The 27,952-nt window shown below is 53.6% G+C and overlaps 1 protein-coding gene and 1 long non-coding RNA gene across 4 annotated transcripts in view; one reads left to right on the top strand and one right to left on the bottom strand.

Moving 5' to 3' along the window:
* The window catches only part of LOC115900803, a 13,694-nt gene extending 6,421 nt beyond the window's left edge, over nucleotides 1-7,273 (top strand). The window contains exons 3-4 of the long non-coding RNA XR_004060459.1: nucleotides 406-978; nucleotides 5,825-7,273. This is a non-coding gene — a long non-coding RNA (uncharacterized LOC115900803). The remainder of the gene's footprint in view (nucleotides 1-405; nucleotides 979-5,824) is intronic.
* Nucleotides 5,940-27,952, bottom strand: MED25 (mediator complex subunit 25). Of its 3 annotated transcripts, none has more exons than XM_030942814.1 (18): nucleotides 27,530-27,952; nucleotides 27,390-27,435; nucleotides 26,730-26,854; nucleotides 17,725-17,823; nucleotides 17,182-17,302; nucleotides 16,284-16,446; nucleotides 16,014-16,144; nucleotides 15,623-15,710; nucleotides 15,334-15,527; nucleotides 14,760-14,888; nucleotides 14,200-14,285; nucleotides 14,062-14,119; nucleotides 13,804-13,911; nucleotides 10,725-10,916; nucleotides 10,294-10,365; nucleotides 9,958-10,176; nucleotides 9,526-9,706; nucleotides 5,940-7,338 (listed from the first exon to the last, which is right to left on the bottom strand). In XM_030942814.1, the coding sequence occupies exons 1-18, from the start codon at nucleotides 27,784-27,786 to the stop codon at nucleotides 7,094-7,096; spliced, it is 2,514 nt and encodes an 837-aa protein (XP_030798674.1). In that variant the 5' UTR covers nucleotides 27,787-27,952; the 3' UTR covers nucleotides 5,940-7,093. The 3 variants fall into 3 exon arrangements, with proteins under 3 accessions (XP_030798674.1, XP_030798675.1, XP_010367815.2); XM_010369513.2 differs by lacking the exon at nucleotides 5,940-7,338 and adding an exon at nucleotides 8,959-9,092; XM_030942815.1 differs by lacking the exons at nucleotides 26,730-26,854; nucleotides 27,390-27,435; nucleotides 27,530-27,952 and adding an exon at nucleotides 18,601-20,187.

Below are 27,952 nucleotides of genomic sequence, written 5' to 3'. Positions count from 1 at the left end.
AGCAAAAGTGACAAGATATCACTTCTAAGATTGGGGTACAAAAGACTGCAGCTTCCACATTGGGCGTCGTCTCTCATTTCTTTTTTTTTTTTTTTTTTGAGACGGAGTCTTGCTCTGTCACCCAGGCTGGAGTGCAGTGGCCGGATCTCAGCTCACTGCAAGCTCCACCTCCCGGGTTCACGCCATTCTCCTGCCTCAGCCTCCTGAGTAGCTGGGACTACAGGCGCCCGCCACCACGCCCGGCTAGTTTTTTGTATTTTTTAGGAGAGACGGGGTTTCACCGTGTTAGCCAGGATGGTCTCGATCTCCTGACCTCATGATCCGCCCGTCTCGGCCTCCCAAAGTGCTGGGATTACAGGCTTGAGCCACCGCGCCCGGCCTCATTTCTTTTTTCTTGAGACAGAGTTTCACTCTTGCAGCCCAGACTGGTGTGCAATGTTGTGTTCTCGGCTCACTGCAACCTCCACCTCCTGGGTTCAAGCGATTCTCCTGCCTTAGCCTTCCAAGTACCTGGGATTACCTGCCACCGTGCTCAGCTAATATTTTGTATTTTTAGTTGAGATGGGGTTTCACCATGTTGGCCAGGCTGGTCTCAAAACTCCTGACCTCAGGTGATCCACCCGCCTTGACCTCCCAAAGTGCTGGGATTACAGGCTTGAGCCACCACGCCCAGGCCCTCTCATATTTCTAGAGAAGCTGGATGCTACATTGCAACTAACTGCAAGGTGCCCTGTGAAGAGGCCTGTAATGGCGAGAAAGCGAGGGAAACCTCCAGCCAACAACAAGGAACTGAGGCTCTTGGCCCCATCACCTGTGAGGAACTGAATACTGCCAACAGGCATGTGAGTGGACTGGAAGTGGGCCCTCCTCACAGAGCCTTCTGATGACTGCACAGGCCCAGCCAACAGCTCGACTGCAACCCTGAGAGCCCAGGAGCCAGCAGCTCAGCCAAGCCTGGATTCCTGATCCCCAGCAACTGTGAGGCAATAAATGCTTCTTCTTTTAAGCCACTCAGTGGTGGGGTTTGTTACACAACAGATATCTAACTTACAGACAGGATCACTTGTGGAACTGAAATGCGTCCGTTTAGTACACTACTTGAGACCACCATGAGAAGTGGGGACACAGAGGAACAGGAAATTAACAGTGCAGGCAGGCCAGGTGCGGTGGCTCCCACCTGTAATCCCAGCACTTTGGGAGGCTGAGGTGGGCGGATCACCTGAGGTCAGGAGTTTGAAACCAGCCTGGCCAACATGGTGAAACCCCGTCTCAACTAAAAATACAAAAATCAGCTGGCCGTGGTGGTGGGCGCCTGTAATCCCAGCTACTCAGAAGGGTGAAGCAGGAGAAGCGCTTGAACCTGGGAGGTGGAGGTTGCAGTGAGTCGAGATTGCACCACTGCACTCCAGCCTGGGCAACAGAGTGAGACTTTCTCAAAAAAAAAAACCAAAAACAAAAAAACTTAGCCAGGCGTGGTGGCTCGTGCCTGTAATCCCAGCTACTTGGGAGACTGAGGCAGGAGAAATGCCTGAACCTGGGAGGCAGAGGTTGCAGCGAGCTGAGATCACACCATTGCACTCCAGCCTGGACAACAGAGTGAGACTCTGTCTCTAAATAAATAAAAACAGTGCAGGCAGATGGCTATTACTTTGGTGGGAAGAAAAAAAAAAAAAAAAGCAAGCTAAAGAACAAAGAAATGGATTCACTTATATAAAATAATTAAACTATAAATGTGTCCAAAACCACATGCATGTAAATCCAAATGCAGAACTGGTACATCAGCCTCTGGGGAGGTAAGTGGTTTGCTCAGGATGTGTGTTTGGGCAGAAGAGGCAAGAGTGAGGTGTGAAGGGGTAATTCCACTTTTTGTTGTTGAGACGGAGTCTTGCTCTGTCTCCCAGGCTGGAGTGCAGTGGCACGATCTCGGTTCACTGCAGCCTCTGCCTCTTGGGTTCTAGTGATTCACCTGCCTCAGCCTTCTGGGTAGCTGGGATCACAGGCACCTGCCACCATGCTGGCTAATTTTTGTATTTTTAGTAGAGATGGGGTTTCACCATGTTGGCCAGGCTGGTCTCCAACTCCTGCCCTCATGATCCGCCCACCTCGGCCTCCCAAAGTGCTGGGATTACAGGCATGAGCCACCATGCCCGATGGTACTTCCACTTCTTATTCCACACATTTCAGTGCCTTTTCATTTTAGGAAACTGTTCTAGTATGTGTAACTCAATACATTTTAAAAGTTAATTTTTTTTTAAACGCCAAGATGGTGAGAAAATACTTGTTAGCGTTTTGTGTACCTTGAAACAAATATATTCTTTTTTTTTTTTTTTTTTTGAGACGGAGTCTCGCTCTGTCACCCAGGCTGGAGTGCAGTGGCCGGATCTCAGCTCACTGCAAGCTCCGCCTCCTGGGTTCCCGCCATTCTCCTGCCTCAGCCTCCCGAGTAGCTGGGACTACAGGCGCCCGCGACCACGCCCGGCTAGTTTTTTGTATTTTTTATTAGAGACGGGGTTTCACCGTGTTAGCCAGGATGGTCTCGATCTCCTGACCTCGTGATCCGCCCGTCTCGGCCTCCCAAAGTGCTGGGATTACAGGCTTGAGCCACCGCGCCCGGTGAAACAAATATATTCTTAACACCCCTTTTGAGAAGGTGTCCTTTTTCTCATAATCCTTTGGAGGTGGGTGGGCATTTTCTTTCACCCCAAACAGGTTTGCAACTATTAATATGTTGGTGTTTTAGCATTTTTATCTCAACAGTCACTTTTTTTCCAATTACGTCCTACCACCTGCTCCTTTGCAAGAATTTTCATGAATCCCCAGTCTTGCCTCCAGCCATGATGCGTGATTCAAAAGCAAATTGGTCAAAAATAAAATATTTACAAGTCACTCACTCAATTACAACCTTTCTGGACACAAGTGATTTTTATACGTTAGGATGCTTTTTTTTTTTTTTTTTTGAGACAGTCTTGCTGTCACTCAGGCTAGAGTGCGGTGGCACGATCTTGGCTCACTGCAACTTCCACCTCCGGGGTTCAAGCGATTCTTGTGCCTCAGTCTCCCAAGTAGCTGGGATTACAGGTGCGTGTAACCACAACTAATTTTTGTATTTTTACTAGAGACAGGCTTTCACCATGTTGGCCAGGCTAATCTCAAACTCCTGGCCTTAAGTGATCTGCCTGCCTCAGCCTCCCAAAGTGCTGGGATTACAGGCGTGAGCCACCACGCCCAGCCAGGATGCATTTTTAAAATAGAAATGGGGTCTCACCATATTGGCCAGGCTGGTACTGAAACCCTGGCCTCAAGTGCTTCTCCTACCTCGGCTTCCCAAAGTGCTGGGATCACAGGTGTGAGGCCCAGCTTGGCATGCATTTCTAGAAACAGTTTTGCCCACGTTTTACCTTCTTAGAGTGCATTTCAGCTGAAAGATGACAACAGTGGCTACTAGCAGCTCTCCTGTGTCCAGGACTGAGCTGGGCCAGATCACGTATTCCTTATGAGAATCCTCTGGGGTAGTCACTATTTGACACATGGGGAAAGTGAGGCTCAGAGACGTGCAAGGACCTGCCTGAGGTCACAGAGCTAATCAGCACAAATCTCGGGATTAAACCCTGCTGTTCTAGGGTTTTCCCTGTTTCTTGCCTTAGGAGAACTTGCATTCAGAGAAAAACTTTCCCAAAAGATTTGCTCCGTTGGTGTTGGCTGGTTCTAAGGTGCACGTGAAGTTCTTAGGCCTTATTGTCACCTGGCCTATGAAATGGGGAGGTGGTTCCCATGTGTCTAGATCTGGCCTCACTCCTTGGGCCTCCTTTTTTTTGAGAAGGAGTTTTGCTCTTGTTGCCCAGGCTGGAGTGCAATGGTGCAACCTCCGCCTCCCGAGTTCAAGCGATTCTCTTGCCTCAGCCTCCCAAGTAGCTGGGACTACAGGTATGTGCCACCACGGCCAGCTAATTTTGTATTTTTAGTAAAGACGGGGTTTCACTATGTTGGTCAGGCTGGTCTTGAACCCCCAATCTCAGATGATCCACCCACCTCGGCCTCCCAAAGTGCTGGGATTACAGGCGTGAGCCACTGCGCCTGGCCTGGGCCTCCTTTTTATTCCACACATTTCAGTGCCTTTTCATTTTAGGAAACTGTTCTAGTATGTGTAACTTGATACATTTTAAAAGTTAATTTTTTTTTTTTTTTTTTTTTTGAGACGGAGTCTCGCTCTGTCGCCCGGGCTGGAGTGCAGTGGCGCAATCTCAGCTCACTGCAAGCTCCGCCTCCTGGGTTTACGCCATTCTCCTGCCTCAGCCTCCCGAGTGTCTGGGACTACAGGCGCCCGCCACCTCGCCCGGCTAGTTTTTTGTATTTTTTATTAGAGACGGGGTTTCACCGTGTTAGCCAGGATGGTCTCGATCTTCTGACCTCGTGATCCGCCCGTCTCAGCCTCCCAAAGTGCTGGGATTACAGGCTTGAGCCACCGCGCCCGGCCAAAGTTAATTTTTTTTTAAACGCCAAGATGGTGAGAAAATATGTGTTAGTGTTTTGTGTACCTTCAAACAAATATATTCTTAATACCCCTTTTGAGAAGGTGTCCTTTTTCTCCTAATTCCTCTTTGGAGCTGGTGGGTGGGCATTTTCTTTCACCCCTAACAGGTCTGCTATTATTAATAAGCAAACCCTGGTTCACTCCGGTAAACAAGTGTGATTAGGCCACGACAGTCCCTCTGCTTCCTCTTAATTGAGTGTTAAGGTCAAGAGGGCGCCACTGGCATGAGATGGCCAAACTGGCAACTGGAAACCTTTCCTTTTAACCAATTTGTTTCTGATCCAAACCTGCGTTTCCCTTGCCGGGGGACATGGCCACCCTGGTGGAAACACCGAAGGCTGCTTCCTGCTCCTCTCAGCGGCTTCTGACAGAGTCGATCGCTCCCTCCTCAAAAACACTCAGCTTCCAGAATACCACACTTGCCTGGTTCTCCTCCTGGCTTCTGGCTCCCAGCCCAACCCTTACGCGTGGCTCTTTCTCAGGGTTCTGTCCTTGTTCTCCAGTCTTCTCCTTCTTCCAGAGGTCGCAAAATGGCGGCCTGGCGGCCTCATTAGACCCACAGGCAGATTTTGTTTGGTCCTCACAGTGTTTTTGGTTTCAATTTGAATGCCATTAGGCGGGGCAAGCACTCTCCAAGTTCGCCACAGTCCCCATCATTCCCTGTTGTCTTACACCCGTCCGCTTCACACATTTTCATCACCTGCCTGGTCCCTGAAGCCATCTGAGTTTTCAAAAACCCCTGCTACACAGGCTGCCTGGGAAATCCCCCACTTTCACTTCTTTGCTGTCACCAGTGCCTCCTGCTCCACACGCACATTCCTGAGGATCGCCTAGAGAGCTTGCTCACAGGACTCCCAGACCCCCGCCCTCCCCCCGCTGGATCCAACAGTTCCAGGGCAGGGATGGGAAACTCACATGCCTACAGGGGCCAGGCGGGTCACATAAATGAGTGAACTAGCCAGGTATAAGAAAAGTCGACGGCCAGAAATATCATCAAATCGGATCTTTACTGAACTATGGTGAATGCATGGAACATAATACAAACATGGATGATACTGGAGTTTATATTTTTAAATTCAAAATTGAAAAAATACAAATTGAAAAATAGAAATATTTAATTATTAAAATTTTCTCTTTCATAATTCTTTTTGCGCCTTTGAGTTGAAGCCAAAAGGCTGGCGTCTTCCCTTCCACACCAAGATGTGTCAGGCCTTGGGGTGGCACGGTGGGGATGGGCAGTTTAGAATTCAGCCTTGAATCCTTAAACTGGGAACAATGTTTAATTTGATTCAGGTTCATAACGGAAAACAGCTGTTCATAAGCGTGGGTACTCCCAAACATGGATATTCAGGACAACTACTGGAGATAGTTGTAGAATCTCACCATCTTCACACAGACTTGTATTTAGGAACCAGCGCCGTATTGCACCGTAGTTCAATTACTATTTATGGTCTGTATTCACACAAGAAACATTTACCAACAAAGGCAAACTGGACAGTGTCTCTTCCTTCTCATGAGACTGGATTCCGAGGGCCTTTGGGGGAATTTGGTCTTCCACCCCAGGACGTAGGTGAATATAGTCCGGGCCACGTCTTTCATTTCTGAAAGCCAACTGTGGAGCAGGAAAGAGTAAACGTTTTTTTTCCTTGCTGGTGGATTCCCCGTTTTTGCCAGGACCAAAAATATACCATCTTACATTCAAGTAGCTGTTTGTGGACATCCTTGCGGAGAAATATTCAGTGTTCAGAACGGTCATAACCTTGACCAGAAGTCTTGGACTAACCGTCTCAGGGGAACCCACTGTGGCTTTTGCTTGATTTAAAATGAACCAAGCTGATTAACTTGTACAGTTCCGATTTCTTCCACAACCAAGTCACAGAGCTTCTGTGAAATCTCTCAGGTTAAGTCATCATCAACTCACTCGTGACTAAGGCCCAGGAGCGGAAGTGTCGAGAGCATCACGGTGTGTTCTGTTCAGCTGCTCAGAACAAGTCAACTCCTGATGATGGATGCAACGACCCGACTTCCGTGTCCTTGCCAAATGCTGTCACCTTGGATCAAGGTGTCCTGTCAAGTCCCCCTGTCATGACAGCTGTCTGTAGTTGTGCTTCAGAACTCTGGCCAGTCTATGTGAAACTTTTCTTTTCTCTCAATATACAAAAAAAAAAAATGAGTCCTTTCCCAGTGTTGGGCCCGCCTTGGCACCATGCCACAGACTTCTTCGGTCACATCAAGTTTCTTAACACCACAAATAAATAAAGCTAACTGGGTGGTAATAGTTTATGAGCAGCGAAAGAAAAGGCCACAATCAATTTGACTCTTTCAAGCAACTGGACTTGTAAATCCCCCGAGTTATCTCCAACTCACTGTGCAACCCAAATGCCCGTTAGACTTAAATAATGGTCTCAACAGTCATGTGTTTCTGTAAAGGACACGTCACTCTGCTCCTTTATCAACTCGCCATCTGCTGTAGCTCTGAATGCCCAGGTCATTCTTCTCACGTGATTCCGGAACAGCGTACCACTGCCGCACCACTTGTTAATTCGCTTTTCAAGACAAACCCTACTGACATTTGAGTCCCTTTTTCAGTTCGCTGAGGATGGCGTCTCGAGTCTGCTCTGTGTACTGGTCGTAGCTCTTGCTATGCTTTGATTCGTAGTGGCGTTTCAGGTTGTATTCTTTCAACACAGACACGTTTTGTTTGCATATTAAACACATAGGCATGCTCTTCACTTCCACAAAGAAATAGGCTCGCTCCCACTTTTCTCGAAACACGCGGCCCTCTCCTTCTCTCTTTCGTTTTGCCGCTTGTGATAGAGACATGAGTACAAGAAAGATTTCACTTTCCTCTGAATGCTACCACAGAACAACCACAGTGCAAGCCCTGTGACAAAGGCAGTGACTCTCTGCCTCACGGGGGAGCCAAGAGGGAGTGGTGGGGACTGTGGCGAACCGGAGAGCACACGCCCCATGGAGAGGGGCAGCTCCAGCCCGTTGTTGCCAGGCAGAAGGGCGGGCCCAGGGGTGCCAATTCTTCTGACTTGTCAAAAGATGCCAAGACTGAAGATTTTGTGTGTGTGTGTGTGTGTGTGTGTGTGTGTGTGTGTGTGTGTGTGAATTAACCTGATGTTTATAACTAACTCAAGAAAAAAATGCCACATATGCTAACACAGGGAAGGCCAAACAAAACTCATCTGCACCATGGCCTATAGGCCACCAGATTGCAATCTCTCTCCTGGGGTGGGGCCCGTGAATCTGTACGTTAACCAGCATCCAAAATGATGTGGATGCTGGTGGTCCAGGCATGGACCGTGCTCTCAGCAACACTGGTCCAGAGTCCGACAACAGACAACACTCTCCACCTCCAGGAGAGACCACCCTGCGCTCCAAGCTTGTCTGGATCCCCTGCCCTCAGGATGTCTCTGAGGCCATCCTTTAGGTCCCTCACCTTGCCACATCCCAAACCTGTTCCCTGCTGGGTATTCCATCCTGGGGACAGACCCACCGTCTTCCTGTCCACAGCCCTGGAAGGTCAGTCTCTGATGTGGACCCAGGGACCACCCTCTCTCCATGTGCGATCTTGTCTGCTTCTGTGGCTTGAACCGCCAAACATACGCTGTCCCCTAAGGACACGTCCTGAGCTCCCAACATGGCACCTGTCACCTGGACGTCCCTTGGACCACGTACACTTACTACCAGCTCCTTCTCCCAGGAGCCCCACCACCTACCATCACGTACGCCTGACCCCGGGAGCCAACCTCTACCCCAGTCCCCAGCATCCCCACCACCCAGCCTCACCCTTCCTGGCCTCCTGTCTGGTCTCATCACGCTCCACAGCTGAGAGGGCTCTTTCTAACATCCAGAGCCAGCCTAGGCCCGCCCCACCGCTCAAAGTCTCCTGGTTCTCCTGTGTCCCCAGGACAAACCATAGGCTGCTCAGTTTGGCATCTGAGCTCCTCAAACTCTGCACCTGCCCATCTCTCTACACATGAGCTCCCTACACACTCATGCTCCAGAAGCATCCATCAACTTGCTCCTCTCAACGTCCCAGGCTTCCTCCTGTCTTTGAGTATTCAAAGTTTCTGTTGTTCTCTGCACCCAGATCACCCCTCACCTCCTTCCCTCCTGGCCTGACAGCTGATTCTCTTTCAAGACTCTGAGGACCTGGGGCTGGGTCAGACACCTCTTCCAGGCTCCCATGGTGCCCCACCGCCTCCATAAGAGCTTGAGTCCTGAGCGCTGCCTGCCTGTCCCTGCATCTCCCACGAACCAGGTTGCACCAGACTGCCTCTGACTCACCGCGGAGGCCCCGGCGTCACCCACCCAGGGCCCCAGGGATGTCTGCTGAAGTGAGAACAAGGACAGAGATGCCCCCTGGGGTTTCCTCCTGCCCAGTCCTGGGGGATGTCAGTGACGGGAGCCGGGGCGTGTGTTAAAAAGGAACTTTATTGGGTGTTGGGGATTCAGATGAGATCCATGAGGATGTCGTCCTCCATGACGCTGGGCTGCAGGCCCGGCTGGGGGACCGGGCCTCGGGGACCCCCGCTCAGCAGCATCTGACCTGAGGGGCAGTGGGGAAGGGACTGCATCTCCCAGTAGGCCCTTGGGCCCAGGAGGGCCCAGAGGCACTAAGTTTTCTAGGCAGCCCTTGGGGGACCCAACAGAAGCACCTTCTAATCCCGTCTAGTTACAAATATGCTGTTTCCCATGAGCCTTTGGGAGCCCTTCTCCAAAACTACTTCTCTGGCCCTAAGACCACATTTCCCAGCAATCCCAGGAGCACACACAGGAGGATCATGGGAAACACTCTCAACCCACTAGGTCCTTGGACCCATGGGCTGTACTTTCCCAGAGTCCGCAGAGCTCTGCAGCCCGTGGGGGAAACCCTCATTCTTGGATCCTATGTCTTTACTTCCCAGGAGCACTTTGTGCTCTAGCCCAGGAGCTGCTGGGACACTCAGTCCAGACCTCTGCCCTCCCCCGGGTCCCCTTACCTGGCAGTGGAGCCCGTGGGGGAAGTTGTGCGGGCCAGGACTGGGCAGGTGGTGGATGCAGGAGTGGGGGCCCCAACTGGGGCTGCCCCAGGCCCTGGTGTGGTGGGGGTAGCAGTGCAGGAGCCCCTGGTGGCTGGAGGTGGTGGAGGGAGGCCTGGGGTGGGGGCACCCCGGTCTGCGGCTGGGAGAACACAAGAGAGTGGCTCAGAGGCTCCTGATAGAGACTCTCCACCTCCCCAGAGATTGCATCAGCTAGTGGTGAAGGGAAGGTTTTCTTCAAAGGTAGGGGATGGATGGAGAGGAGGTGGTCTGTCTTCTGCCTAAAGCCCTGGGCGGGTCTCCATTCATACCCACTGACCACAGTCAACCTCCCTCCTCCCAGACAACAGGACCAGGATCTGGAACTCCCACCACCCTACCCCCACATCTCACCGGTGGCGGGTTGAGGAGGAGGCTTCGCAGCTGGGGGTTGGCCCCAGGGTTCTGGGGCCGAAGGATGGGTCCAGGAGGGGGTGGGCCAGAAGCTGTTCCAGGAGGGCCTTGGGGGGCACCGGGGGGGGGCTGGGCAGTACCTTGGGGCTGGGGCTGCCCCGTGGCCCCAGAGGCCCCTACAGTACCCTGAGGCTGGGACTGTGGTGGGCGGAGCTGGAGCTGGTGGGAAGAGACACAGGGGTGAGGGAGACGGGCCTCACGTCCCTCCTGCAGGCAGAGAGAGCAGCCTCTGGGGCCTCCCCCACCCAGCCCCCACTCCGCCAGCCCTGTCCTCACCAGATTCTGTGAGGGCCTCGCTTGATCCTCCAGAATGGGCCCCAGCCCTGGGGGTGCCTGCTGTCCCCCGATCTGCACGAGGAGAGAGGGGCAGGTCAGTAACTGAGGGTGGTGGCGTCCTGAATCTGAGGCAGGAGGACCTGTGCCCTGAAGGGAACTCGTAAGGAGATGGGGACATTCTCTTTGGGGGTGAGTGGTCTGGGAGAGACGCTGTACGCTCCAAGGTCCCCAGTAGGAAGCTCTGTGTCAAGTCTTTGATGTGGGTGCTGAAAAAGGAGAGAGACTGCAAGAAAATCTGAGTGGGACTTAGCTTGAGGGTGCCATGTATTGGGAGAAGGGTGGGCGTCTATGGTCCTGGAGATCCCGGGGGGCCATGTGGGGCCCGGGCAGGAGGGGGTCGGAGTGCTGGTTTGGGGACTGTGACCACTCACTCCTCGCTGCTGCTGCTCCAGCTTCTGCTGCTGGACCTGCTTGTGGTTGGTGATGACCTGCCGGATGCCGTTGACGAAGCCGCTCTGGTCGTAGGGGATGAGGCCCATGAAAATCTTTTTCTTGGACGAGTACAGGAGCATGAGCACGCGCACCTCACAGGGCGCCGTGTGGGGGAAGTGCACGCAGCCCGCCTGGGTGGACAACAGCTCTTCAGAACCATTTATGCCCTGAAAGAGGCAGCCCCTACCCCCTCCCCATTCCAGAAGATTCTAGAGGCCCCCTGGGCAAGGGGAGGTGAGGTTTCTGCTATAGAAGGTTGAGGAGAACAGGTGTGCTGTGGGCTGCTCCAGAGACAGAAACTGAGGCACTCAGGGCAAGCTAGGGTTCTGGCTGCCCACTGAGAAGGAAAGCGGAGAGAAAGAGCTGGAACCCAACTCCTCAACCTTTGGCCATCACCTGCTCCTCATGGGATGCCCCAGTTTCCTTGGGCATTAAATGCCACGGTGGCCTCCTTAAAGGGCTGCTGAGAGTCACAGCCGTGACAGAGGGGCTTAGATGCAGAGCGCGGTACCCACAGGCCTGTGATCAACGGTGGTGTCGGATCCCAGGTATTCAAGAGATCCTCCAGGCCTCAGCATCGGCCAGTGTACCCCATGGGGAATGCTCCCACATGACAGGGTCGCTGTGCCTCAAGAGCCCTGCCGGAGGCTCAGCCCACAGGAAGCACCCAGGAAACATCACTGGTCATCAGGGGGGTAACACGTGGAGCATTCAGGGCAGGGGCTCCTGAGGGAGGCGAGGCTGACCTTGGCCAAGTGAGCTGACTTCTCTGAGCCTCGGTTCCCTGCCTGAAACAGACACTGCTAGCTGCCTAATCCATATCCAAGTCTCCTCCTCCCCTGCATTCCCAATGCCATCTGGGGCTGCAACATGTCCCAGCCCCAGACAGTCATGGATATCTGCTCCTGGCAGCCTCCCATCAACTAGGTGCTGCCCAGTGGCCTAGGTCTGGGCCAGGAGGTGAAAGGGAGGCCTGCTCGGGAATCTGAGAAAGTTTCTGCTGTCTTGAAGAAAGGGAAATACACAGCCCCCCCTCCCCTCCTTCATGAAAGCATACGGAATGCCTGGAGCCATGGGAGCTACCTTGTGACTATAAAGGAGAGATCAAGAGAATCACAGGGACCTGCCCCTGATGTCACAGACCTATGAAACCAACCCCAATAGCTGGCCCCCTCTGGATGTCCTATTCTGTGCAAAAAAATAAATGCCGGCTCCTACAACGCCTGTCCTCTCAGAACCCAGCTGCCACAGTGTGGCCATGTGCACAGGCCATGTGCAGACACTGGGATGGCCAGTCCTAGCCAAGCCCCAGCCAACAGCCAGTGCTGTGTGTGGAGCTGTTTTTGTTCATTTGTTTTGTTTTGTTTTTTGAGACGGAGTCTTGCTCTGTCCCAGGCTGGAGTGCTAGAGTGCAGTGGTGCCATCTTGGCTCACTGCAAGCTCCGCCTCCTGGGTTTACGCCATTCTCCTGCCTCAGCCTCCGGAGTAGCTGGGACTACAGGCGCCCGCCACCACACCTGGCTCATTTTTTGTATTTTTAGCAGAGACGGGGTTTCACCGTGTTAGTCAGGATGGTCTCAATCTCCTGACCTTGTGATCCGCCCACCTCGGCCTCCCAAAGTTCTGGGATTACAGGCGAGAGCCACCATGCCCGGCCTATGAGGAGCGCCTATTTTGAACATCCAGCCCAGTCAAGCTTTCAGACGACCAGAGTCTCAGCTGCCATCTGATGGCAACCCCATGAGGGTCCCCAAGCGAGATGGCCCATTGAGCCCAGGTGACTCACAGAATCATAAGAGAAAATTTTTTCTGAGTGGCCCCAATTATCTATTTGTTTGGAAAACTATGTTATTTGCACCCAGAAGCACTCCTCTCAGGAATGCCTTCTTCACACGGTTCTGTGAGGATCCCATGAGGAGATCCCCCTAAGGTCCTCTTTCCTGCAGGAGTGCCTGGTGCACAGAAGTAACTGATCTGCTCCTTCCCGGAGTTACAAGGTGAACTGTGTGTCTCAGAAAGCTATGCTGAGGCTGGGCGCGGTGGCTCACACTGGTAATCCTAGCAGTTTGGGAGGCCAAGGCGGGCAGATCACTTGAGGTCAGAAGTTCGAGACCAGCCTGGCCAACATGGTGAAACCCCGTCTCTACTAAAAATACAAAAATTAACCAGCCATGGTGGTGGGCACCTGTAATCCCAGCTACTCGGGAGGCTGAGGCAGGAGAATCGCTTGAACCCGGGAGACGGAAGTTGCTGTGAGCCAAGATTGCACTACTACACTTCAGCCTGGGTGACAAGAGTGAAACTCTGTCTCAAAAAACAAACTCAGAAAGCTAAACTGAGGTTCCACTCTCCAGCACCTGTGAAGGTGACTCTATCTGGAAAGAAGGTCTTTGCAGTTGTAGTAAGATGAGGTCAGGAAAATGGGGCCTAATCCAAAATGACTGATGTCCTTCTAACCACAAGGACACAGAGACACAGAGAATGCCACATGGAGACACACACAGAGGGAAGACAGCCACAGGATCGAGAAAGACCCTGGAGTGATGCCACCTGCAGCCTGGGGTTACTGGCCAGAAGAGGCAACGAAGAGGCCTTCCCTTGAGCCTCTAGAGAGAGCGCGGTCCTGCCGACACCCTGACCTTGGGCTTCTGGCCTCCAGAACTGGGATAGAACACGTTTCTGTTGTTTTGAGCCCCTCTGCTTGTGGTAATGTGTTACCGCAGCCACAGGAAACGAACACATCCCATAAACCCATGCCAGAATCAACAGCTTCCTCCTAACTGCTCCAGTCACATCCATCTCACATTTTTAATGTGGAATATCCCTCAATCTGGTGCATACAATGATTATAATAAAAGTCAAGGCTCTAGAAGAAAGGCGAGGAACCTAAGGGCATGAAGTCCACCCAACCATCAAAAACGGCTTCCGTGGGCCCAGGCACTCTGGGATTCCCTTCAAAGGTCAGCAGAAAGCAGTACAAGAGTCAATGCCCCTCGGCCCCCAATGCCCTGGACTCACGAAGCCATTGCCCATGATGCGGTAGAGGCCTTTGAGAGACTCCAGGTCCTTGTTGGTGAAATGGAACTGGACCATCCTTGAGTTCCGGAACAAAGGGCCCAGGGTGGTCTGCGGGAGACACAGAAGTCAGCTGGCATGTTGGTGTGGGCAAGTGAGGTGGGGACACGAGGCAGGGAGTGGGGGTGGGGCAGGGAACAGGGAAGAGAGAGTAGGGTGAGGGCTGCCCGGCAGCAGGGCTGGCCCTCCACCACCACTCACCAGCAGCTGCTGGGGGATAAGCTGCATGATCAGCTTCTGGGGCCACTGCTCGGTCTTCCTGGGGGGGTGATGCCAGGAGAGGTGTGAGGAGGGGGCCAGCCCCAGCCCCACCGCACCCCACCCCTGACAGTCACCTACAGGTTCTCGCCATGATTCACATAGACCTGGCAGGGCAGTGACCGTGTCAGCTTGGTGTTGGCATCCACTGAGGCAGGTTTGGGTTTCTGAGGGGGGAAAAGAGCATGTCAAAGCAAAAAGGGCCATAAGCCTCAGTCCCCTTGAGCCCTCATGTCCTAGCCTGCTGGCCGCAAAGCTCAGGATGTTCCCCAGTTTAAGTCCCATGAGCCCCTGGCCCCTCCTCCAGACCGGCAAACCTTCAATTCCTCAAATGTTAGGGCTACGTGCCCGGCCCCTAAATCCCACAATCCACTGTGCCCCAGGTGCTACATCGCCTGGGCCCTTCTCTGGGCCCCAAATCCTAGGCTTTTCTGGGTTCTCTGCATGGGGACCCTCCTCTGTACCGCAAGTCCCACTGCACCATGGGGCTCCTGGCCTGGTCCCGCATCCCACGGGTCCAGCCCAAGGAATGCCCCCAAACCCAGCACTGCAAACCCCATGCATCTGACCCATGAGTCCCACATGCCCAGCCCCACGGCCCCAGGAGTCCCAAGTGCCCAATGGACCCTCAGGCCCCTCACCTCCTGCCACTCGAGGACCCCGCTCCATGCCAGAAGTTTATTGGAGACTGACTGCTGCCCACCGAGGGCTGGGGCTCCTAGCTGGGCTGGGGAAGGGCCACTCACCCCTCCTGGGGCCACAGTGCCTGCCTGCCAGAGAGGAGGAAGGACGGCCATGAGAATGGGGAAAGAGGGGGGCCTCCGGGGGCCATCCTGTGAGGGCAAACCAGGAAGAAGGAAAGGCCCGTTCTTCTGCTCCTCCATTCCCAGAACAGCACTTGGCCAGCCCCAGGACCCCAAATGCTTGGACGCTGCAGGATACGAGGACTCGTAAGCTGTGTGATGCCCCGTACTCCCAAACCCAGGGATTCCTTGGGTTTCTCAGAACAGCCCTGACCCACCTGGAGCCATGAGCCTCCCCATTCCGTCCCCAGACCCTCATCTCAGGCATCTGTAGCACACGCACCACGAACCCCCAAGGCCCCAGGGCCACCAGATCCACACCCCCCTGGAAGGCAAATGACTCATCCTCTAATTGTCCTAGCTGTGGGCAGCAGGAGGAAGCAGTGGGGGCAGGAGGCGTGCAGGCACCTACCATGGACGGTGCCCCGGGCTGCGCTGTGGGAGCCAGACCAGAGCCAGGGGCCACGGTGGAGACCAGACTGGGCTGGGAAGCAGGTGGTGGCTTGGGGGCACCAGGGGGTCCTGGGGGTAGTGGGGGAGCTGGGGCCTGGCTGAAGGGGGGACCCACTCCGGGAGCAGCTTGCTGGAGGGGGGTGATGGGCGAGACTGTGGGAGAGACCAAGGGAAGAAGTGAGGAACAAGTGTGTGGAGAGAGGCCTGCCTGGCCCCTGCCCACCCTTCATCCTCGCCCCAGGACTCACAGCGAGGGCCCAGCCCAGCCTTCTGGTTCTTGGCGGCCTCCACTGCATTCTGGGCGGCCACCTGAGCTGCACTCAGGTTCCCGGGAACCTGTGGGTAGAAGGGAAGAAGGAAAGGTACTGGTGAGGACCATGGCCCTCCAGTCCTGGTGTCCCACGAGGCCACACCACCCACGGCCCCACAAGGCACAGCTGCCCCAGCTGGGATAGCTCAGGAGCTCACGACACCCATCACCCAGCAGATGAGCTTCCATGGCCCCAGGAGTCCCACCCTCCCAATGCCCCATGGGACTCCTATCATCCCACAAGCTCCAACATGCAACTAGATCTCTCCCCAGGGGCCAGGGCTCCAGCAAGTCCCCAGAAACATGTCCCTTCCTGGAAACATCCATACCTGGTACTGCGGGGGGACGGGGGGCAGAGGCTGCTGGGGAGCTGCTGATAGAGTGGCACCAGAGGGTGCGGCAGGAGGCAGGGGGACTGGCTGCTTTGGCTGGAGGGGGCCTGGGGCTGAGCCACCCCCAACTGAGAGCAGGAGGGATGGCCAACCCCAGAAAGAAGGGATTCAAGATGGAGAGAGGGGTGAGAAATCCAAAATCCAAGTCAGAGGGAGCTGGGGAAACACGTCGAGCCCCCATCCCCACGCGCGGTGCCCAGGCCTCACCAGGCAGCACAAGCCCCCGAACCAGCACCATGTGCCTTGGATCCTGGCTCACATCTGTGGGAGGCTGCAGCGGCTCCAGCAAGGCCGGGGGGGCTGCCTTCTCAAACAGAAGCCGAAGTGCAGGCAGCTTCCGTGGAGACACGATGGAGAAGTGGATCCCCCGCTATAGGAGAGGGGCCCAGCAGTCATGACGTGCCCCCTCCATAGGGGTGTTGGGGCCAGCCCCCAACCTACCACAGCTGCTGTGTGGCTGGACAGCACCAGTCCTACAACCACAATTCCCACTGGGCTTTGAGGCAGGAGACCCTGAAACCTAGTATTGCCTGCCCCGGGAGACTCTGGGTTCTAGTTTTGTCAGTAAGACTAAGTGGGCTAGGTGTGGAGGCTCACATCTGTAATCCCAGGATTTTGTGAGACTGAGTCAGGCAGATCACGTGAGGCCAGGAGTTCGAAAGCAGCCTGGCCAACATGGTGAAACCTCGTCTCTACTAAAGATACTAAAATTAGCTGGGCGTGATGGCGGGCGTCTATAATCCCAGCTACTCGGGAAGCTGAAACATGAGAATTGCTTGAACCCAGGAGGCAGAGGCTGCAGTAAGCCAAGATCACACCACTGCACTCCAGCCTGGGTAACAGAGCCAAACTCTGTTTCAAAAAAAGAGAGTAAGCAAAGCTGGTCACCAGTCTGTGACTATTCTGTGACTGAGTCCAGGCCCCCAGTGCCTCCTCCCTCAGACCCGAGTCCAGGCCCCCAGTGCCTCCTCCCTCAGACCCAGGAGTCCAGACCCCCAGTGCCTCCTCCCCTCAGACCCAAGAGTCCAGGCCCCCAGTGCCTCCTGCCTCAGACCCAAGACTCCTGGCCCCCAGACCCTCCTCCCTCAGACCCTGGAGTCCTCACCTCCCCAATCTGCTGCACGAGATTCTCAGTTGTGCATCCAGAGTACGTGGTGCTCTCAACAGCAGGCAACAGGTATGGGGGCGAGTTGCAGATGAGGAGGCAGACCCGGTGCGTCTGGCCACTACCAGGAATGAGAGAAGACATGGAGCCGGCAGCAACAGGGGCCCTGAGAAGGAACCCAGACCCAGCACCAGTGGAGGCGCACATATTCCGCCTCATATGGAATCAGAAGCAGCGCCCATACTTTACAGCTGACAACGCTGAGGCTCTGAGAGGTTCTGGGATGTGCTCTCTGTCACCCAGCAGGCAGGGCACGCAGGAGTGACACCCACAGTTGGCACTGCTTCCTGATGGGGACGCTGAGACCAGGCACTGGCCAGACCTCCCCCAAGAACACACCTGCAGCCTCCTGGCTCAGCGTGCTTGGGGACACAGAGCCCATGCTCTACAGGGTGAGGCTAGAGGTAGAGCCACTCAACAGGCAAAGTGGTTCCGGGCCAGGCAGAGAGAGACTGACCCAGCCTGGGCGGAGGGGGCACTCACATCTGCTCACGCATCTTCTTGAAGTCATCAAACAGCTGCAAGGCTGTGCTGAGTCCTTCCGCGATGAGGCTGCAGCTCTCGCCACCCCCGCCCATGAACCTGCAGGGGCAGAGCGGTCAGCCCCCAGGGTTGCCATCACCCCTGCCCCCAGGCCATGCTTGAAGAGCCTGCTCCCATGCTGTCTCCCCCCCTATCCTGGAGGATGCACCTTGGGATGACAGGGACACTGCTGAGTTCCCTACCCGATCCCTGATGCTAGCACAGCATCAGTACCAGACAGGACAGGGGACACTTGTTGTGTGCGTTTATTTGTTTTCTTTGAGACGGAGTCTTGCTCTGTCACCCAGGCTGGAGTGTAGTGGCGCGATCTCGGCTCACTGCAAGCTCCGCCTCCCAGGTTCATGCCATTCTCCTGCCTCAGCCTCCTGAGTAGCTGGGACTACAGGTGCCCACCACCACGCCCAGCAAATTTTTTGTATTTTTAGTAGCGACGGGGTTTCACCGTGTTCGCCACAATGGTCTCGGTCTCCTGACCTCATGATCCGCCCGCCTCGGCCTCCCAAAAGTGCTGGGATTATAGACGTGAGCCACTGCGCCCGGCCGACATTTGTTGTCTTAATCATGAGGACTGGGAGGGAATGGGAAAGGGCTGGGAACCCCAAACCTAGGGTCCTGTGCTGACTCCAACCCTGGAGTGACTGACTCCCTGCCCAGTCTCCTGCTGTCCCTTTCCCCCTCTGGACTATCTGCTCCAAATCAGTACTGGCCCCACTTCACCTTCCCGGCCAGAGACAGGGGCCTCCTCTGCCCTCCCAGTCTTATGGGTTGAAGTGTGCCCCCCTCAAAAAGACAGGTTGAGGTCCTAAGTCCCAGTACCTCAGAAGGTGACCTGACTTGGAAAGATCTTTACACAGGTAATCGAGTTAAACTGCAGGCCCTAATCCACTATGGCTGGTGTCTGTGAAAAGGAGAAACGTGGACACAGACACACACACAGAGGGAAGACACAGGGACACAAAGAGACACAGGGAGAGGCCACGTGAGGATGGGTGATGCAGCCTCAGCCAGGAAGGTCTGGGCACACCAGGCGCCAGGAGAGGCAGAAGGGCCCTTCCCCTATAAGGTTTCAGAGACAGCCTGGCCCTACCACCTGGATTTTGGACTTCCAGCCTCCAGGACCCTGAGACATCAATTTCCGTTCTTCTGGCCAGTTTCTCATACTTTGCTACAGTAGCCCGGAAAACTAACACACACAGACTCTCGTTTCTCCTCCGCCTGATCTGCAGTCGCGTCGCAGCATCTGTCCCACATGGGTTGTGGCCTGGGGATGGCCTCTCCTCAAGGGCAGCTGTGGTTGCCACCATTCTTCCGGTCACACGGTTGTGAGAAGCTGATCTTTGCTGCAGAGGATGTGTGTGGAGATTGAGCGCTCCTCTAAGGGTCTTGAGGGCCCTGTCCCTCTGAAGTGTGGTCTCTGACCCTACCTCTCCCAAGGCCGGGATGGGGTCTGAGTCCTCTCTCACCCCCAGGCTTGCCCACCACAGTGGGGCACGCGGGAGGCCTCAGGAAATGTAAGCTAAATGAACAAACGGCTACAGGCCCAACAGTGTCCATCAAGGCTAGAACCAACCCAGGCCCTTGGCCCGGCATCGGCCTGGCAACCGAGGCCTTTGAGTCCTGCACCCTGCTCTCCTGCTCCATGCCCACGCCTGTAGGTCCTCTCGACGGATGAAGCCCAGACATCCAGGTCTCTGCATGTACTGGAACACACCCATTCCGGCCCAGATGGAATCCAGTGAAGCTACGACACCCATCCTGGTGTGCCCTCCTGTAGGAAGCCTTCCCTACGTGCCACCTAATTTTAGGGCCTGCCCTTGATCACATCATAGATCACCTGATACTGCAGCTGTCAAGCTTCTCTCCACACCGTGTGCAGTCCTCCATGAGAGACACCAAGGCGTCTGAGCCCCAGGTCACACAAGGCCTAGGAACTGCCTGCTGAATACTCAGTGCACTGGAGGCTTGGCAGGGCCATGCGGCGGGGCTCTCCGCTTCCTGTCTGAGTTCTCACACTGATTTCTTTCAGGTCCCACTCGGCTTGGCCAGTGAGCACACTGAGGCCTGAAGCCTTCTTCCTGCTCTCAGGGTACTCAGGTGCTGCTCCCAACCCACCACACACTTCCCAGCCTTCCTCTTCCTCGCCATGCAAGACAGTTTTGCACACACGAACTTCAACTGTGCCCAAAGAGTTGGGATGAACCAACTCTGGACCCAGCCTTTCTGCTACAGGTGACATTAAGCCAATGTATTCCTGGGCCTTTCTGCGACTCAAGCCAAAAGCACCCTGGCTGGGAATGGGGGAATGGGGAGCAGACGCTTCATGCATATGAAGTGTCCCTTTGGGGTGATAAACTTTTTTTTTTTTTTTTTTGAGATGGAGTTTTGGTCTTGTTGTCCAGGCTGGAGAGCAATGGCACAATCTCAGCTCACCACTAACTTCGACTTCTGGTGCAAGTAATTCTCCTGCCTCAGCCTCCCGAGTAGCTGGGATTACAGGCATGTGGCACCACACCCAGCTAATTTTGTATTTTTAGTAGAGACAGGTGTCTACATGTTGGTCAGGTTGGTCTTGAACTCCCAACCTCAGGTGATCCGCGCACCTCAGACTCCCAAAGTTTTGGAAGTGGCTGCGTGCAATGGCTCATTGCGATTCTCCTGCCTCAAAAGGCTGAGGCAGGAGAATCGCTTGAACCTCAGGGATGGAGGCTGTAGTGAGCCGAGATCACACCACTGCACTCCAGCCTGGGAGAGAGAGAGATTCCTTCCCAAAAACAAAACAAAACAAAAAAACCTTATGAAGGGCTGGGCGCGATGGCTCACGCCTGTAATCCCAGCACTTTGGGAGGCCAAGGCGGGCGGATCACGAGGTCAGGAGATCAAGACCATCCCGTCTCTACTAAAAATAAAAAAAAATTAGCCAGGCGTGGTGGCAGGTACCTGTGGTCTCAGCTACTCAGGAGGTTGAGGCAGGAGAATAGCGTGAACCCGGGAGGCAGAGCTTGCAGTAAGCTGAAGTTGCACCGCTGGACTCCAGCCTGGGCAACAGAGCGAGACTCCGTCTCAAAAAAAAAAAAAAAACCACTTATGAGGAAAAGTGTGATAAACTAACCAGTTTGAGATACTAAAACTTGCTTTTCTCTTACTGAACACTAAGTATAAGTTATCTGCTACAAGTTCAAAGGACGACATGTAATAAACATTTCATCAAAAAAATGTGAAAAACTTGAACGGAGGGAACACTATGGCTGGCTGCAAAATATGGCTAAAATATCATCAAGTTTATGATAAGCCTAAATTCCAAACAAACCCCTTGATATGGCAGACACAAAATAAAACTAAAAGCCCCCTAGGTGACACAAGTGGGCTCTGACTTGGGGCTCCCAAGTCCTTTAACTCACTCCCTTTTGTTCTACCCAGTATCATTCCCCGGAGTCTTTGCTGCTCGCTTTCATGGGCTAACAGGTGCCTGGAGCCCCAGGAGGTACTGGTCAAAAAAAGTGAATGTTAAGAGCATCCGGCCATGACCAAAGGCTCCTTGCACACAGCCTGTCACCCAGGCAAATACTAGCTCGATGAGGGCCAGGACCTTGCCTGTCTCATGCCCACTAACTCCTTGGTACCCAGGACAGTTTGTTCCACAAACATTTGTTGAATTAATGAGTGAACATATGAATGAACAACTGCGTTGTCATAATGTTATGGGAAAGACACTGGTTCTATTTTCCTTCCATCTTTTCCCCCCGCCAAGACAGGGTCTCGGTCTTTCACCCAGGCTGGAGTGCGATGGCCCAATCTCGGCTCACTGCAACCTCCGCCTCCCAGTCTCAGTTGATCCTCCTACCTCAGCCTCCTGAGTAGCTGGGACTACAGGTGTGCACCACCATGCCTGGCTAATTTTTTCTATTTATTTGTTGTTTTTGTATTCATTCATTTATTCAACCAGTCTCCTGAAGCCCCATGGGTGCCAAGCACCAGCTGGAAGCAAATGGCAGAAGTACCCAGGGACCTGGACATTCACAGTCCAGAGGTGTGGGGCTGTGACAGGTCATGAGGGCAGAGGAGGAAGCACCTGGCTGCAAGAACCAGGAAGGTTTCCCAGTGTATAAGACACCTGAGCTGGGTCTGGAAGGCTATGTAGTGTCTTCCATTCATTCTACAGATTTTACCCAAGGCCTCCCGTGTTACCAGGCCCTGTGTTGGCTGCCAGGGACTTGAGGTGCATCAGACTCGGATCTGGGCGTCAAGAAGTCTCCATTTAACATCACTCAAGACTGTCTTACCACAGTCTCTCCCAGTGGTTCTCAACTGGAATACATCTTGCGCCCCCTTCCCAGAGGATATTTTATAATGCCTGGAGACATTTTTGGTTGTCACACCTTTGGGAGGGGGCTACTGGTATCTAGTGAGTAGAGGCCAAAGATGCTGTTAAACATCTTACAATACCCAGGACAGCCCCCACTACAAGGAATGATTGTGTCCACAGGGTCACTAAGGCCAAGGATGAGAAACCCTGCTCTATGTCACCTACAAAGTCCAGCTATCACAAAGGGAAAGCTTCTGTGTCACCTTTTCACTATATGTCCTGCACCCAGCACTTGTACACACATTCTGGAACAAAGCAGATGCTCAACAAACACCTGCTCCAGAAGCGTACAGAGGTAACAGCAGCTACTACGAACAGCTGTTGTTTAATGAACCCTGACTGCAGACCAGGCCCTAAGTGAAACACAGTACACAACTTAGCTCCTGTGATCCTTCTAACAATAGGGAGATACACACTACGATTATCCATTTGCAAACCAGGAAAGTGAGGCACAAAATCCTAGCAAACACTTACATAGCACGTAATACATGCCAGGAACTGTATTAAACAATCATCAACTAACTTAATTCTCCAAACATCCCTATGAGGTTGTGGTACCCAGCCACCAATACAGCACCCAGCAATTCAGCCTCTTGCAATTCACACCCTGTGTAGTCTCCTCCTACACTGAATGGGACAGGCTTATACTGCACACTAAATGCAATATGGCAGAAGTGGACTTGGCACCGCAGCTCAGGCCTGTAATCTCAGCACTCCAGCACTTAGGGAGGTCAAGGCAGGAGGATCGCTTGAGGCCAGGAGGTCAAGACCAGTCTGAGCAACACAGCAAGACTTCATCTCTACAAGAATTAAAATAAAGAAATCAGTCATACATGGTGGTGCCCAACTGTAGTCCTAGCTACTCAGGAGCCTGAGGTGGGAGGATCACTTGAGCCCAGGAGGTTGAGGCTGCAGCAAGCTATGATCCCACCACTGCACTCCAGCCTGGGCAACAGAGCAAGACCGTCTCAGGTTAAAAAAAAGAATGTGGGCCGGGCGTGGTGGCTCAAACCTGTAATCTCAGCACTTTGGGAGGCTGAGACGGGCAGATCACGAGGTCAGGAGATCGAGACCGTCCTGGCTAACACGGTGAAATCCCGTCTCTACTAAAAAATACAAAAAACTAGCCAGGCGAGGTGGTGGGTGCCTGTAGTCCCAGCTACTCGGGAGGCTGAGGCAGCAGAATGGCGTAAACCCTGGGCAACATTGCAAGACCTCGACTCTACAAAAAACAATTTTTTTTGAGACAGGGTCTCACTCAGTCACCCAAGCCGGAGCGCAGTGGCACGATCTCTCTACCTCCTGGGTTCAAGTGATTCTCCTACCTCAGCCTCCTGAGTAGCTAGGATTACAGGTACATGCTACCACACCCGGCTAATTTTTGTATGTGGTTCTTTTCGTTTGTTTTTTTTGAGATAGAGTCTTGCCCTGTCACCCAGGCGCGATCTCGACTCACTGCAAGCTCTGCCTCCCCGGGTTCACGCCATTCTCCCGCCTCAGCCTCCCGAGTAGCTGGGACTACAAGTGCCCAACACCACGCCCAGCTAATTTTTTGTATTTTTAGTAGAGAGGAGGTTTCACCTTGTTAGCCAGGATGGTCTTGACCTCCTGACCTCATGATCTGCCCGCCTCTGCCTCCCAAAGTGCTAGGATTACAGGCATGAGGCACCACGCTCGGCCATTTTTTTCATTTTTAGTAAAGACGGGGTTTCACCATGTTGGCCAGGCTGGTCTCGAACTCCTGACCTCAGGTGATCTGCCCGCCTTGGCCTCCCAAAGTGCTGGGATTACAGGCATGAGCCACCATGCCCAGCCACTACAAAAAAAAATTTCTTTTTAATTTTTTTTAATTTTGAGACAGAGTTTCACTCTCGTTGCTAAGGCTGGAGTGCAATGGTGTGATCTCGGCCTACCACAACCTCCACCTCCCAGGTTCAGGCTATTCTCCTGCCTCAGCCTCCTGAGTAGCTGGCATTACAGGCATGCACCACCATGCCCGGCTAAGGTCTGTAATCTCAGCACTCCAGTACTTAAGGAAGTCAAGGCAGGAGGAGCACTTGTATTTTTAGTAGAGACGGGGTTTCTCCATGTTGGTCAGGCTGGTCTGGAACTCCTGACCTCAGGTGATCCACCTGCCCCGGCCTCCCGAAGTGCTGGGATTACAGGCATGAGCCACCATGCCCAACCTACAAAAAATTTTTTAAGAAATCAGCCAGGTATGCTGGCATTTGGCTATAGTCCCTGCTACTCCAGCTACTTGGGAAGCTGAGGTGGGAGGATCGCTTGAGCTTGAGCCCAGGAGGTCGAGGCTGCAGTGAGCCATGACTGAGCCACTGCACTCTAGCCTGGGTGACAGAGTGAAACCCCTCCTCAAACACAAAAGAGGCCTGGGGCTTCCTCTTTGCTGTCTCTATTGGGTCACTCAATCTGAGGAATGCCAGTTGCCATGTCAGACAGTTAAGCAGCCCCGTGGAGAGGTCTTGCGGCCAATAGCCACAGACTCACCACCTTGGGAGTGGATTCCTCACTGCCAGTCAAACCCCCTGGATGGCTGCAATCCTGCCGACCTCTTGACTATTGCCTTGTGAGACCCTCAGTCGAATCATCCAGCTAAGCCACTCCTGTGTCCCTGACTCACAGAAACTGCATTAGATAAATGTTTGCGGTATGAAGCCGTTAGTTTGGTGGTAATCTGTTATGCAGCTAAGAATAAGTAATACAATGAAATACTAATACAAGTACTATCCACATCCCCAGTTCAGAGATGAGATACTAGGCACAGGGAGGACATGGACTCCTGGGTCTGAGAGTTAGTTCTGTGGTGGAAGAGCCAGGATTTGACCCCAGACTGCCTGACTCCAGAGTCTACAATGTCAACTATCAAAATCTGATCCAGCGCCAGGTGTGGTGTTGAGGCAGGAAATTAAAGAAAAATAAAATTAAAAAGAAAGAGAAATAAGTTTTACTGTATTAGGCTGACTTGCCTGAGAGGCAGCAACAGACATAGCCCAGACCCAGGAAAAGTCTTGATAATATTATCTAATGTGCTCTTGGAGACTCTCCCAGCACTCCCTCAACATAGGGAGAAGAAAAAACAAATTTTCCTTTGTTTTATGGAATGAGTTTATAGATTTCTGTTCTCTGTAACTAATAACTTCAAGTATTCTGTTTTATCTAAGAAGTACAGTGAAGGTCATGAGAAGCCTGAGCTGCCTGGGCACCATAGTGAAGGTTATGGGATAAGCCTGTGCCTAGGCAAACCTAGATAACGGACATCTGGGTTGCATAGCAACGGTTATGTGTAATCCTGAGTTATAAACCTGTTACAACAATTTGATTAACTGTCTTTGTCCTGCCTCTGTATCCCTGCTTTCACGCCACTGTAACCTTGCTTCAAGCTAGCCCACCCCCTTTTGTGAAGTGTGTATAAAAGTCAAGTGCTGTCTTTGTTCCAGGCCGTCTTTGGATGTGAGTCTGCTTGGGCCTGAGTGCACTCAATGAAAGATTCTTCTGCTTTAACTGGAAGGCTCTCTCCCGTCCGCCTCAATCCTGCAACGGTGGCTCACCCCCGTAATCCCAGCACTTTGGGAGGCTGAGGTAGGCAGATCACATGAGGTCAGGAGTTCGAGACCAGCCTGGCCAACATAGCGAAACCCCGTCTCTACTAAAAATCAAAAAAATGGCTGGGCGCGGTGGCTCAAGCCTGTAATCCTAGCACTTTGGGAGGCCGAGACGGGCGGATCGCGAGGTCAGGAGATCGAGACCATCCTGGCTAACACGGTGAAACCCCGTCTCTACTAAAAACTACAAAAAACTAGCCGGGCGAGGTGGCGGCGCCTGTAGTCCCAGCTACTCGGGAGGCTGAGGCAGGAGAATGGCGTGAACCCGGGAGGCGGAGCTTGCAGTGAGCTGAGATCCCGCCATAGCACTCCAGCCTGGGTGACAGCGTGAGACTCCGTCTCAAAAATAAAAAAATAAAAAAAAAAATAAAAAAAATAAAAAATAAAAATAAAAAAATTAGCTGGGCGTAGTGGCGCGTGCCTGTAATCCCAGCTACTTGGGAGGCTGAGGCAGAACCCAGGAGGTGCAGGTTACAGTGAGCCAAGACTGTGCCACTGCACTCCAGCCTGGGAGACAGAGCAAGACTCTGTTTCAAAGAAAAAAAAAAAAAGTCTGATTCAAGCCACAGAGGGATCTATCCTGGCTGTGACCCATCCCCCTGCACTGAGGCTACAATGCACCCATCTGGAAAAGGAGAACAGGGGTAGATGGAAAAAGAGAGGACAGAAAGGGGACAATCACACAGGGAGTACAAGGTGGCTGCTGGAGCTCAGCCAGGCCTCCCTGAATGGGAAGTTTTTCCTACTTCTGCAACACTGTTCCTACTCAGTGTTCCTACTCAGCAACACTGCTGAGCACACAGAAGCCACGAAAGTGACTTCTGACAAAAACACAATCACCCTCAAAGTCCTTTCAATCGCTTAATGTATGGGATGTTTCCTGCAGCTCAAACCCAAGCCATCCCTCATTCACGGCCCCTCACAGGAACCCCAACCCACCCTACGTGAGGGAAAAAGCTCACTTAATGCCATCGAGCCAGGTGACAAACTCATAGGCGCTGCTGGTGGGAGCGTGACATTGTACGTAGGACTCGGGAGCGCAGTCCACTGTGTTGAACACCACGAGGCTGTACTGGGTCCCTCCATACTGGGAGGGGAGAACAGAAAAACTTTTAATCTGGGACCTCAATTCGCTTTTCCCTCAGAGAAGGAATCAGGGTTCCCAGCTTCCTGTTCCTCCAGAACCAGGAACTCCTCAGCTTTCTCCTTCCTCAAACCCAGGAATCTCAGCCCCAGCCCCTCCTCCCTCAGACCCAAGAGTCCAGGCCCCCCAGGCCCTCCTCCCTCAGACCCAGAAGTCCAGGCCCCAGTCCCTCTTTCCTCAGACCCAGGAGTCCAGACCCCCAGTCCCTCCTCCCCCAGACCCTTCTCTCTCAGACCCAAGAATCCAGACCCCCAGCCCCTCCTCCCTCAGACCCAGGAGTACAAGTCCCCAGCTCCTCCTCCCTCAAACTCAGAAGTCCAGGCCCAGCTCTTTCTCCCTTCCTCAGACCCAAGAGTCCAGTCTCCTGTCCCTCCTCCCTCAGACCCAGGAGTCCAGGCCCCCGGCCCCTCCTCCCTCAGACCCAGGAGTCCAAACCCCCAGCCCCTCCGCCCTCAGACCCAGAAGTCCCAAGACTCACGTCTCCCCCGAAGTCCGTCTCAGCAGGAGGACCACCATTAAAATACCTGTGAGGGTCAGAGGTGAAAGATCGGAGTCAGGCAAGAAGCTGTGGAAACTGAAATGGGAGGGCGGGGTTAGAGTCGCGGAAATGGCACTCACTCGATGGCCGGCAGCAGGTAGTGCTTGCGGAGTCCCTCGAAGTAGGGTCCCAGGTTGGCCGTACCCTCAATCACAAACACCACGTCGGCCACCAGGCCCCCGGCGCGGGCCGGGCCCTCGGACCCGGGGACCATACCCCGTGCGGTAGCCGCCACCGCCACAGCCGCCGCAGCAGACACCGCGGAATGAGAGGAAATGCGCCTGCGCTGCGCGCGCACCCGCGCCGGGCGGTTTAGGGCCGCTGGGAATGCGGCCATGTTTGTGCGGGGCACGCGCTGAGGCTTCGTTCTAGCTCCCTCCTCCTTCGTCTCCACCGCGTGGAAGACTCAGAAAGGGCATAGTTAGCCCGTCTAGGGACCTGATGGGTTCGACGGAATTCTTGTCAGGATTCTCAAGAGCGAAATAAATTGAAAGCGGCTCAGT

This window comes from Rhinopithecus roxellana, chromosome 12, assembly GCF_007565055.1.
Source record: "Rhinopithecus roxellana isolate Shanxi Qingling chromosome 12, ASM756505v1, whole genome shotgun sequence".
In the NCBI taxonomy this organism is placed as follows: domain Eukaryota; kingdom Metazoa; phylum Chordata; class Mammalia; order Primates; family Cercopithecidae; genus Rhinopithecus; species Rhinopithecus roxellana.
This window is presented reverse-complemented; position numbering and strand designations above follow the sequence as displayed.

Excerpts from the sequence above, each read along its gene's own strand:
- MED25 (XM_030942814.1), bottom strand. The coding sequence starts at position 27,786 with ATGGCCGCATTCCCAGCGGCCCTAAACCGCCCGGCGCGGGTGCGCGCG. Across the intron at positions 17,824-26,729 it reads ACCTGGCTCGATGGCATTAA|GTTCATGGGCGGGGGTGGCG; the intron begins GTGAGCTTTTTC and ends CTGCCCCTGCAG. Across the intron at positions 13,912-14,061 it reads TTATCCCCCAGCAGCTGCTG|ACCACCCTGGGCCCTTTGTT; the intron begins GTGAGTGGTGGT and ends TGTCTCCCGCAG.